The sequence below is a fragment of the Monopterus albus genome, unplaced genomic scaffold (genome assembly GCF_001952655.1).
Source record: "Monopterus albus unplaced genomic scaffold, M_albus_1.0 scaffold186.1, whole genome shotgun sequence".
In the NCBI taxonomy this organism is placed as follows: domain Eukaryota; kingdom Metazoa; phylum Chordata; class Actinopteri; order Synbranchiformes; family Synbranchidae; genus Monopterus; species Monopterus albus.
This window is the reverse complement of record NW_018128066.1, coordinates 1,836,021-1,849,176: the sequence shown is the minus strand read 5'-3', so window position 1 is coordinate 1,849,176 and position 13,156 is coordinate 1,836,021. Positions and strand designations below refer to the sequence as shown.

At 39.7% G+C, this 13,156-nt stretch overlaps 1 protein-coding gene across 1 annotated transcript in view; it reads right to left on the bottom strand.

The window, feature by feature from the left end:
- Window positions 1-1,120: 1,120 nt before the first annotated feature.
- The window catches only part of cep89 (centrosomal protein 89), a gene marked incomplete at its 3' end in the record, with an annotated part of 25,551 nt that continues 13,515 nt past the window's right edge, over window positions 1,121-13,156 (bottom strand). Inside the window, exons 7-14 of the mRNA XM_020617147.1 lie at window positions 12,127-12,366; window positions 11,318-11,460; window positions 10,220-10,270; window positions 7,064-7,147; window positions 6,366-6,469; window positions 4,776-4,891; window positions 1,716-1,896; window positions 1,121-1,163 (exon numbers count right to left, since the gene is read on the bottom strand). Of these exons, the coding sequence (XP_020472803.1) occupies window positions 1,121-1,163; window positions 1,716-1,896; window positions 4,776-4,891; window positions 6,366-6,469; window positions 7,064-7,147; window positions 10,220-10,270; window positions 11,318-11,460; window positions 12,127-12,366 (962 nt within the window). The remainder of the gene's footprint in view (window positions 1,164-1,715; window positions 1,897-4,775; window positions 4,892-6,365; window positions 6,470-7,063; window positions 7,148-10,219; window positions 10,271-11,317; window positions 11,461-12,126; window positions 12,367-13,156) is intronic.

The following is a 13,156-nucleotide window of genomic DNA, read 5'->3' as shown; positions in this document are numbered from 1 at the left end:
GTAATTAGTAGCCAAAATAGGCACTGCACACCCACACAGGTGTTTTATTTTATCCTGGCTGATTGCAACTTGGCTTAGTCAGGCAGAGCTATGCAAGAAATTTTGCAAAGACACTAAACTGCATGTACTACAAATTAAAAAATTTTTTTATTTAATTTGAGATGTCTTGCATCAACAGGTTCGACAAAACTAACAAGAAAAGTAGGGAGATGTCAATCAAGCACAGTTGGTACATACCCAAGCACTCCTCAGAAGAGCCTTAATCATGCAAATTACTATAAGTGAAAGCAGTTGTGCGGGTGGACAGTGGGTGGGTAGGGGCTTCATAATCACACTCGACCATAGTCATCAACATAGCAAAATGACAGCGGTTTTATTTTATACAATGAAGAACTAAATACCAATCTTAAAATACTTAGAACTGTGTTCATCTAACACTGTTTTCGTCAAAGCGGAAATGCACGTAATAAAATATTAGCTGGACCAATACTGACCACATGATTTAGTCTGGTTGGTGGTAATAGTAATAGCAGCCATAATGACAGAGGCAGTACACTCTTAACCTTAATTTATTCAAGGGAGTTCACTGAAAGCCACACACTATAAACATACAACTACAGACAGATCTGCTGTGTTACAGGAAAGGTTTAAGGGCATTGAACAGGGGCACCACAGTGATGCCAGTGATGGAGGGGCAAGCACTGCTCTTTAACCCACACATAACCTGAGAGTCCAGGGATCATTCCAGTGATCTTCTGGTCACAAACAAGCATTCATACACACACAGTTTTAACACCCGCCAACATTTTTGGACTTGGCCTGCCACTTAACTTCACTTTAGTGTTCAGCTTTGTTTAAAATCCTATTAGGGCATAGAATCTAATTTAACTGACTTTGTGATTACTTAATTGTTCAAACAGTACACACCTTTAGGCAAATCAATCAAGCATTTGTGTGGCATGCACCATGATATCAGACAAAGATCACTATTATTTAGTACCTTTTGGCTTGTCTGGTGATGTCAAGCTCAGTCTCCATTCTCTTTATATCAGCAGTCAGGTTGGCTTTGTCCAGAACCAGACTCCTATTCTCCTCCGACAGGCTGGACAAGAAGCAGCTTGTCCATCTCACTCATGTTCCTACAGTCCTGTTGCTCCAACTGCCTAAGAGCCAAGAGCATACTTTATTGCATATCTGGTATTTGGGAAACACTTTTCAACAAGATATATCCTGACACTAGGTTAATGTACTCCCTCTATCAAATATAGCTAAAAGCAATTACAGCTATGATTCTGCTCTACCACATCAATGTATTCATCACATTCCAGGGCTTCTGTATTGCAACTAAAATATGAATATTTTTGCTACTCTTGCTTGTTCCTACTGTCTTATTCTCATTTCACTTTCGACAACTGAATGAACAAAAAACTGAATTGAAACCTAGATGAGCTGATCTCTTGGCAAACAGCTGGAAAGAAGAAGACTTCTGGTTCTGGACAATACTATGGGAAATGGACACCACTTCATAACAAATGAGAATGTGTCTCATTAATATAAACTGTTCAGTGCTCATGTTCAGTCCTTCTCATTGTTCAAAATAAGACAGAGAAGAGGTGTGTTCAAGTAAGGAGCAAACAAGCAAACAGTTGGTAATACATATTAATTAATATTTTAGACAAAGAAATATTTAATCAAATATGGGATTATAGCACTACCTTCTGAGTTTCCCAGCAATGTTGCAGTGTTCGTCCCATGTGACAGCATCCTTCAGGCGGGCCTGCAGAACTTGGACCTCCCTCATATTTTTCTGCACTTCCTTCCTACTTTCTTCCAGGTCGTCCTGCAAGCTCTGCTTTTCTGCTTCTAACAACATTAACTTCTTAGACACCTTGGATACTACAAAGAGAGGTAAGACAAGAGAAGAAAAATAGTAAAGAGTCTAAATGAAATTAGAGCAGAACAAAGCAAAGGCAGCAGGGAAACAGACTTGTGTGAAAACTTTCCTTTCAGTTTTGGGCTTCTCCTGAATTTATTCTTAAATTTGATCTATAAAGGATTTATTTAATTTTTTTCACTTAGGGCTCTGTTTTCCTTCCAGTGAAATTTCTGTCACTTTAATCGTAGTCATTATGCAATTTTCCTTGGCCAGATCCACTTTTTTTGCACATTGGTGTGCTTAGAATTTCTAGGCCGCCCCTGGTAGGCTAGTGATTAAGGCGCAGCGCTCCCACCGCTGTGGCCCGGGTTCAAATCAGCGTTGCGTCAGGAAGGGCATCCGGTGTAAAACACGTGCCAAATGTCAACATGCGAGTCGTCAATGTGACGATTCACTGTGGTGACCCCTAATAACAGGAAAAAGCTGAAAGTGACTTTCTGGTGTGCTTAGAATTTCCCTTCCATGAATGAATGCACTTACATTGAGGTGGAAGTAGAGGTGCATCTGAGACCATGTGTATGCCGATTAGGCAGCACAGTGCAATTCTGGTGCTCATTATAACCCGAAATAAAAATAACAATAGCTACTGCTCAGACCACTTTTTATCACAATGGCAGGTGTAGCTGCATTTTTCCTGACAAGCGCTTAGGTTGGGAAACATGAGCTCAGGTACCCAAATGTATTTTAATTCATGATTCAAGATTTTTATTTGCCATTTATGCATAAACATACAGTTGAGGCATACAGGAATTCTTGTGCAAGGCTCTCTTGGAGTCAAGTAAAGAGTTAAAATTTCCACACCAGCGTAAAATTAACCCTTATATCCACAACTGCTGGAATTCACTCTGAAATTATCTGTATCATGAAATATGTGTGATAATTTTCGAAAGATTATTTTCAAAGAAGATAAAGTAGTTCTCAGTATGTGACTGTACAGTAAATATGAATATGGTCAAACAGTGCTGGTGCATGTCAGGACACTCATCTGTTCAGCCAGAAGTCATCTGCATTCAGTGTCAATTTACAGAGGTGCACAAAAAACACACAATAGCATCTTATGGGCCAAAATAATTAACAAATGCTCTGCAGACATCCCAATTAATCATGTTAGGCAGCAAGTGAGATTAGTCTGACCTCACTGTGTGCTGCTGTCACTGTTAAAGAGCCAACGGCATGCTCATTTCCAGCCATTTAATGTTTAAAGAGCTCATGTCATGCTTTTTCTTGTTTTTTGACTTATCTACAATATTACAATGATGAATTATCATCTTAGATGTGACCTAAAGTTCAAAAAATTAGGTGTACACATATATTAGTATTTCTATGCAGACGCAACTCAGTTTATACACATCTTGCAAACTCTTGCTCGCGAGACTTTTTTAAACCAAAATCAAATACATAATAGTTTAAGGATCTTCTTGAATGGGCATTAAATCCAGGCTGTTGCACGTTCATGTGAGCTTGCCTGACATCCACCTGTGCCCCCATCATACTAGCAAAATTATTTTGCCATTGAGGCAGTTATTTTGTTTATGTTATTATGTTTCCAATGACATTCACTCACAAGAATAGTTTATCAGCTTTTAATGACACATGGAACCCATTTTTAACCTGGAGCTGAGGCCACGCACATTCCCACCAACCTCTAAAAATTTAACAAGCTGATTGTATTAGTAGTATCTTATCATCATTATTATTGGTAATTTTTTATTTATTTATTTATTTTCCCTCCTTTTCCCTTTCTTGTGTTTCATAGAACTTTCCACACTTCACACTCTACAGTCTTGTAAAACACTCTATATCTTTTTGTAGTGTCATGTATCTGTTGTCTTGTCACCCATGTGCAGTTCGTCGTACAGTTGAACAAAGATGTGTAACACTCTAAACAAAGCAGCTAATACTGGAACCCCATATTTTAATTGGCATAATGCAGACATAATCACTTCTCCAGCCTTACAACATTTCTCTACAAAAACAAGGCTTTAACGGGCAGGCACCATGGGGGGGGGGGGGTTTTAAACTTAATGTTACATCCCACTGAGTAGTGGAAACTTCAAGGTCAGTAAATCCAACTGGTGATTGCCAAGTTTCCCCCCACAAATCCCTCGTGTTACAGGCAACCACATACATTCCCAACAGGTAGAATTGCACCGGCAATAACATCATTAGAATGGATGTCAGGCAAGCTCACATGAACTCGCAACTGCCTGGAGATTATGACCAATCAAGGAAATCATGAACTACTGTATTAGACTTTACATAGTTGGAAAAAAGTCTCACCAGTGAGAGTTTGCAAGACCTGTATAAAATGAATTGCTTCTGCACAGAAGTACAACAACACAGGCACATCTCGTTTTTGAGCTTTCAGTCTCGTTTAAGATGATAATTCATCATTGTAACATTGTAGATAAGTCAGAAAACACAGCATGCCATGGGCTCTTTAAGTGACAATTTTGTTTAAGCTACAATTTTACCAAACACATTTCACAAAGACACACCATCATTACTACCATGGGGATATACGTAGTGCCCCTTTTCAGATTTCTTCCCTGCTCTTGAAAGGAGATGAGAGGAGCTGGTTTGATTGGATATAACTAAAGCCTACCCCAACTCCACCTGCTCATGGCGCATGCCTTCTTCTAACAATGTATTTCACCTCTCTTCCACAATGCACCTGGTAACAACTGAATGCACTCAAAACTTGTGCATCTGTGGTCACTAGATTGGCTAAATATTGTTGAGCTCGCCCATATGCACCTTGCAACTGGAATTTAGACATGAGCTTAGCACTTCACCCTATTTCAGGAAAACAGAGCCCTTAATCTTTCAGCATACCTACCTTCAGAGTGGTGTCTGTTCTGGTTAGCCTTGGCCTTAACATGCTGAGCTTCAAGCTGATCAATCAAAACTTGGTTCTCCTGCAAAACGAGAACAGCCTGTTGCTGTAACTGATGACTGCAAATGGAAGAGAAAGAAATAGAGAGACAGAGAGATTAGGTACTATGTTAACAGAACACAAAACCACTATGCTAATAATACGAAAAGAATTATCAGTCAAAAAAACTAATTATTTCACTTGTTACTTATTTCCTTTCACTTTGAAAGTTAGACTCTAAACGTATACGTATAGCTGAAGTCTCTTTTAATATATATTCACTCATTCATATATCCTTATTTCTCTTATAGCTGCAACAACATGTAACGTGATTTTGTTCTTGACTCTGTAATAGATTAAACATTATGCATACTTTATCCTCCTATTTTTGCATGCTGTAATAGTAGAGTACAAGCCTGACAAATCTGTAAAATGAGCATAAAGCTAGGACTGAGAGCCACTTAAGCAACTTGGTTACTTGGCCTGTAAGTACTCAATAACTGGGGTGATATGGTTGTCACCATAATTCCGCCTTCACTTGAAGGTGATGTCATAATCACAAATAACGGGCATTAAATTATTGTTCAGCATTCAGTGATCTGCTCTGTAAGTTGGTCCAGTAGACCTTTTTCACATAAACCGGATAGAGAGAGCCAACATACAAAGCCATTTTTGGCTTATGCTGGCTGATGCAGTGAGCTGTGGAGACTCTTCAGTGAAAGGAAATAAATTACACAAGTGATATAAATTCTTCTACAAGGAGTTTGTGGACAACTACTGAGGTAAATAAAACATATAATGGTTATGCTAGCAAGCTTTAGTGTTAGCTCAGCTGCTGTACACGCTAATGTTTTTCTGTCTTGTGTTGCAATATTTAAAGTTTCAAATGTACTTGAGGGACAGGTTGCAGTCAGAGCTAGCTGCTACAGGTCAGTAAAGTTGTTCCATGAAAACTGGCTGGGGACAACTGTTTTTAAGATGACCGCCACCTGTAGTCCACTGGAGAGCAGTGGCACACATAGATGCTGCCTCTTTATACCATAAAATACGGCCCTTTGTTGCTCTTACACCCATTTTCTTTTAAGTTGTGGGTCCTTTGGGAATGGGTGAAAGGGCAAGTATGGCTGTTTTTGATTGGAATATGAGCACTCAGGTACACTACAAAAACTCTTGTTTTTTTTAGATTCTGCCACTATCCCACCCCTGGCCTGGAACTTGCCCAGCCCATTCTCAGCCACTTCTGGTTGAAAAACGTGAAACTGTGAAAAAGGTCTATTAAGATAGCTTGCCAAATGCACTAAATTTAAATGCTTGCATATGTACAGTATTTAGCATCACTATGCACATGAATTCACACCATTCTTGAGTTGATACAACCATATTAGACTGACAATGTCTCAAATTGCAGCTGGTTCACATAAAATTATCTGACTTGTCAGAGCTACTTACAATGAGCAGATACTGTCTGTAGGTGTCAGACTTACAGTACCCCCCACCCCCACCACACACACACACACACACACACACACACACACACAGTGTATCTCTTCTCACCAATCTTTCTGGTTGACTGCTCCAATTTTTGCTATTTCATCATGGAGTCTTCCATTTTCTTTGATCACCTCCTCTACATGAACACGCAGCCTCTTCACCTGCTCCTGTGGCAAGCAGACAAAGACATTTCAGTGATTTCAGTGATGATAACTTGATTTTTAAACTGAAAAGAGCAAAAAAAATAAATCTTCTATTACCGCTGCCAAGATTATGGATCACCCTTGCAAGGCACTATACTTGATTATAACTAGGACTGGGTACACCAGTGCCCCTGTTGGTGCTATACTGTTACTCTTTTCAATGTCAAGTCAAGTCAGATTTTATTTGTAAAGCCCAATATCGCAAATCATAAATTTGCCTCAGGGTCTTTACAATCTGTATTGCATACAACACCCTCTGTCCTTTGAATCGGATAAGGAAAAAACACACCCAAAAAACCTTTTTGAAAGAACTTTAATTTATTCACCATAAAAATATATTCACTCTTTTGTCATTTTCTTTTGACAGTTGAAATAATGCACTATTTTGACTTACACTTCACAAATAACAATAACAGCTTTATAACATACTTCACTGCATCATACAGTAAATGTATCATCCTCAGTATGGCCCATGTAACATTCTCTGAAAAAATGAGATGACAGGTGATTGAGTGGGAGAAGCAGAAACTCACAAATGTATACACTCACACATCTTACCTCTGTGGATTGCAGAAGTGCATCTTGCTCGTTCAATCTGTCTTCATAGGCCAATAGAAGAGGTGATAAATACTTCATGTCAAGCTACAAAAAAGACAAAGAAAATTATTTGATTAACCTATTCCTCTATAGTGCTTATGGTACTAAAGGCAGGAAAATCACTTTTCAGCCCACAAGAAACAATGGGTGGTAAATCTGAGCCATACCAGGTGGAAATGGTTTTATTTTCTTTATCTAATTAGCTGTTTTCTGGTCACTGTAGAGAGACAGTTCACAGCCTGGCATGATTTAGTCTTTTGAGTAATAAAGCATACTTTGGGAGATACTGTATGTACAAAGGCTTTGCGGCTCATTTCTTGGCAGTAAACAGTGAAAGTGTGTTTGTTCATATTTACTAAGTAGTCGCAATGAAGTTCAAAGAAATAAAACCTTTAAAAAGGAGCACCACAAAAATGTGAGTGTTGAGTCTTATGCAAAATGTATTTTAAAGCATTCCCATTCAGGGGCACTAAAAATAAGAGAGGAGAGAATAGACATCATATATACAAATACCTTCAGCACCTGATTTACCACCACTGTGACAGAGGGAACTGCTGAAAATTACGTCAGAAGAGAGCAGGTGTAAAATTGCTATTAGCATGGCAGCTGTTAGTCATGTGAGACTTCTTAAGGAATTAATAGTGTTTGAGGAGAGAGAGGATGTTGTATGTGCTGGCTGTATGTGAGAGACTTTTACAGGCTTTCAAGTCACATCTTGCTTCAGTTACTCAACAAAATAAAAGATGATTTGACTGACACAAGATTGCAGTTACACACACTGGCCACTCAATTCCATGCATTTAGGCATGTAAGAAAGGTGACTTAAGTGACTTTGAATGTGCCATGGTTGCTGGTGCCAGATGGGCTGGTCTGAGTATTTCAGAAACTGCTGATCTACTGGGATTTTCACGCATAACAATTTCTCCAGAGAATGGTCTGAAAAAGAGAAACTATCCAATGAGTGGCAGTTCTCTGGGATAAAATGCTTTGTTGATGCCAGAGGTCAGAGGAGAATGGCCAGACTGGTTCCAGCTGACAGAAAGGCAACAGTAATTCAACTAACCACTTGAGGTATGCAGAAGAGCATCTCTGAATGCACAACACATCAAACCTTGAAACAGATGGGCTACAGCAGCAGAAGACCACACTGGATGCCACTCCTGCCAGCTAAGAACAGGAAACTGAGGCTACAATTCACAATGGCTCACAAAAATTGAAGACTGGAAAAACATTGCCTGGTCTGATGAGTTTTAATTTCTGCTGCAACATTCAGATGGTAGGGTCAGAATTTGACATAAACAACATGCAAGCATGGATCCGTGCTGTCTTATATCAATGGATAAGGCTGGTGGTAGTGGTGTAATGGTGGGAAGATATTTTCTTGGCACGCTTTGGGCCCCTTGTTACCAAGTGATCATTGTTTAAATGCCACAGCCTACCTGAGTACTGTTGCTGATCATGTCCATCCCCTTATGACCACAGTGCACCCATCTTCTGATGGCTACTTCCAGCAGGATAACGCGGCATGTCACAAAGCTAAAATCATCTAAAACTGGTTTCTTGAACATGACATTGAGTACACCATGCTGGCCTCCACAGTCACCAGATTGCAATCCAAGAGAACACCTTTAGAATGTGATGGCATAGGAAATTCACATCATGGATGTGCAGCAGACAAATCTGCAGCAACTGCATGATGCTATCATATGGTCTATATGGACCAAACTCTAAGGAATGTTTCCCGAACCTTGTTGAATCTATGCCACAAAGAATTAGGGCAGTTCTGAAGACAAAGGAGGGGGAGGTCGAACCCAGTACTAGCAAGGTGTACCTAAAATAGTGGCCGATGAGTGTATGTTTGTTGATTGCTTCAACCATATTAAAGATCAGTCACTGTATTCTTAGACGTTCTTTAGTACTTCCTCTACATTCACACATGCACATACAGGCACCAGATCCTAAGCCCACCACTCTCAACCAGCAGGATGCGGCCCACTGGTGGGCTGCTGCCACAGTCCATCCATCCATTATCTATACCGCTTATTCCTGAATAGGGTCACAAGGAGCTGGAGCCAATCCCCGCTGACATTGGGCGAGAGGCAGGGTCCGCCCTGGACAGGTTGCCAGTCTATCACAGGGGTGACATGTAGACAAACAACCACACACACACACACACTCTCTCCTATGGGCAATTTAGAGTCATCAAACAACCTAAGCTGCATGTCTTTGGGCTGTGGGAGGAAACCGGAGTACCTGGAGATAACCCACGCATGTACAGGGAGAACATGCAAACCTGCTGCCACAGTGGCCGAGTTTATTTATTTTGTGTTGTATTTATGTTTTTTTCTAATTTATTTAGGAAGGTGGTCCTCAGAATTTTTTTTACAATCAAAAGTGGGCCTTAAGTTACAAAACACTGAGAACCCCTGTCCTAAGCGGACGTGCACTCAAATTAAAACTGTGGCTGTGCTGATTTACATCATCAGTGTTGGTAAATACATCACTAAATTGAAAAATTGAAGGGCCACTATATTTTGTGTATCTGATGGTAATCTGCGATAGTAAATATCCCCCTTTCTTCCTTATGCAATTTTTGGTCACTGTGGACGTGAGCTTCCAAGCTATTAGAATGAGCAAACACTCAGTCCATCTCAAGAAGTAGCAAAAGGGATGGAAAAGACCAGGTACATTGATCTGCTTGCCAACCACCTTAAATTAAGAGCACTATCTGAAATCATCATCCAGATGGATGATAAAGTTGGGGCAGCTGTGGCTCAGGAGGTAGAGCAGGTCATTTCCTAACCGGAGGATTAGCGGTTCGATTCCCGGCTTGTCCAGTCAACATGTCGAAGTGTCCTTGAGCAAGACACTGAACCCCCAGTTGCTCCCGGTGATGTGAATGTGTGAGCATTTGGGAGTGTGAATGGCCAAATAGTGTGAAAGCACTTTGAGTGTGCTGTAAAAGCGTAGAAAGGCGCTATACAAGTATAAGACCATTTAAAGTTACTTCCCTATTAAACTAGTCAGCTATTTACTGATTAGCTAAATTTGACTATGAAGCACTATTACATTTAGATTACTGTTCAAGGAAATACACAGCTATGTGCAGTTACTTACCAGCCAGGGAGGAGAAGACCCTGTCTTTGGTAGGCCATTGATTTTGGAGATCTAAATGAGACACAGCAAGAAAGAGAAAGAAGATAATGTCAGTGAGCATACACAGTATGATGATAACAGCTACTGCAGCTTTAAATGTTGTCCATCATACTAAGTACAACTATAAAATACACTGATAGAAGCAGAGGCTTTAAGTACATTATATATGACAAAACCAATATATGTAACAAAAATAATTTTCAAAAATATAGGACACTGAAGATGTTTTACATTTTGCTGTTTCTTGCCTTCAGGTGCTACAGAAATTTCCCAAGGCAACTATTTCTAGCATTATCTATAGCAAAAACATTACCATTTTATTACAACAAAACAAATGGTGAATCAATAGTAAATGGAAATGCTTATGTGACTGATGGAAGCCAACTATTTTAACTTTTTGATCATTAAAAAAGGCATTTTCTGTCTTATTACTGGACTAGCAGAGACATGTTGCTACAGAGGAAACAAACTGGTGGTAAAGAGCAGAAGACCTCCTGATGTGAAGACACAGCATGGGGCAGCCAAGATTAAACCCACAGGGCAACTTTCTTCTGCAGTGTAAAACACTCAACAGCCCAGAATGAACAAATAGCCTCAGAGACAGCCACAGACAGGAGCAAGAAACTCCTTTAGTCCAACAAATCAGAAAAACAACAACAACAAAAAACATTTTTTTTTTATCTTAAAGGCTTAGTGATAAAGAAATGTTTGTTCAGTGTTAAAGCTGTGAAAATAGATTCTGTATAAAAGCTGAATAAATTAGATTAAGGGGAGAGGTGGTAAAAGGACTGCACTACCGCTGTTGGTGAACACAGCAGAGCAGGAGAGTACAATACAACATATACACTGTGTTTCATTTCATTTAGCTTGAGCTGAAAGGAGACAGGCTGATTGATAAGTGAAAAGGTTCCCCACTGAAATTCCACACAAAATGCTCATTATATTTGATACAAATTCACTGAAGAGAGTCAAATATAAGAAATTCAGCAAAATACAAAATAAGGTACTACTCAAAAGCAATCTTAAACAGAAGATGCATTATTTTGTAGCTTGTTATACCTCCTGTTTGGACAATGCTCTGAAGCGGGTTTGGTAGCGGCTCAGCTCCACATTCAGACGGTGCACCGTCAGTTTGAGGGCATCATTTTCATCCACCAGCTCCTGAGCATGTTGCCTCAAGTTTTGTAGCTCTGCTTGAGACCCTGCAGGCACAATACATCAGGTTATTTTGAGACATAAAATACTAATCTTTTTCAGGATAGCATGATAGAATGCACCAGAATACTTTATAAATTTCAAAGTAATATATCGTAAAGAAGAACTGACCGAGTCTAGGGCCTTACAATACTGTGTATAATAGCCATATTCATTATTGTAGTTTCGGGAAGAAAAACTGAGAAAAGTGGAGAAGCAAACTCTAAATTGAAGAAGACTACTGAGTATGGCCGGAGACAGGAGACTTAGTGAGACACTTCATGTAAGCTGCTGGCTGACAGTGAACCTCAACCCAAGAAAGGAAAACAAAATTTCACCCTTCCGGTATAATGACAAGTACATAATCAATGTGTCACTATTAGAGAATAGTGACAGAACCAGTACTTTTTTGTGTTTCTTTTTTGCCAGCCAATCTACCTCTTCTTCTCATTGTGCTGTGAAGCTTAAGGACCAGAGCCATATCTACTGTAACCACAAAACTATCTCCAGCTCCCTCCTTTTACTCTTGCATATGAATCTACTACATCTTCTGTTATTTACTACTTGATTCTCTGTCTTCATCATTTTCCATTATCCCTTTCCCCCTGTTACTCCTTTTTCCACTCTACTCATTTTCTTCCTTCTGTCTCTCTATTGTGGCCCTTCCACCTTACCTGCAGATGACCTCAGGTTTGAGGAGGCTTTGCTGTGACTGATCTCCTGTTCTAGGTGGTGCAGTCTCTCCTCTAGTAGCTTTTGTTCATCAGCCATCTTTGTATTCTTCTTTGGCAAGGTCCGCACTACCTCCCTCACGCCCTCACTGTATGCCTTGCTGAGCTCTGGAGATGGCAGGATGGAGTGTTTTGGATGTATGGCTTGGGCTGGGTGGTCAGTGGTTAAGATTGGTAGTGGGGCTGAAATAGTACAGGTAAATATTTTTAATGGCACTGCACATACATATTCTAAATAGGATAAAAGGAAATGGAAAAGGTAACACAGATATAGCACTTCTTATGATAAAAAAGACAGCAAGAATCTCATGTAGCCAATGAAATTAGTGTGTGAACTGTCAAATACAAAATAAGGTGGTGCCCTAATAGCCAAGTGGTTATGGTTTTGATACCAGTACCAATACTTTGACTTCGATACTGGTTTCTAAATGATACTCTTTTGATACCAATTTTATAAAATCTGTTTAATATACAGTATATAAATACAGGTGCATCTCAATAAATTAGAATATCGTGGGAAAGTCCATTTATTTCAGTAATTCAACTCAAATAGTGAAACTCGTGTATTATATAAATTCAGTACACACAGACTGAAGTAGTTTAAGCCGTTGAGTCTTTTAATTGTGATGATTTTGGCCACATTTAACAAAAACCCACCAAATCACTATCTCAATAAATTAGAATATGGTGACATGCCACTCAGCTAGTCAACTCAAAACACCTGCAAAGGTGTCCTGAGCCTTCAAAACTCAGTTTGGTTCACTAGGCTACACAATCATGGGGAAGACTGCTGATCTGACATTTGTCCAGAAGACAATCATCGACACCCTTCACAAGGAGGGTAAGCCACAAACATTCATTGCCAAAGAAACTGGCTGTTCACAGAGTGCTGTATCCAAGCGTGTTAGCAGAAAGTTGAATGGTAGGAAAAAGATGTACAACCAACCGAGAGAACCGCAGCCTTGAGAGGCTT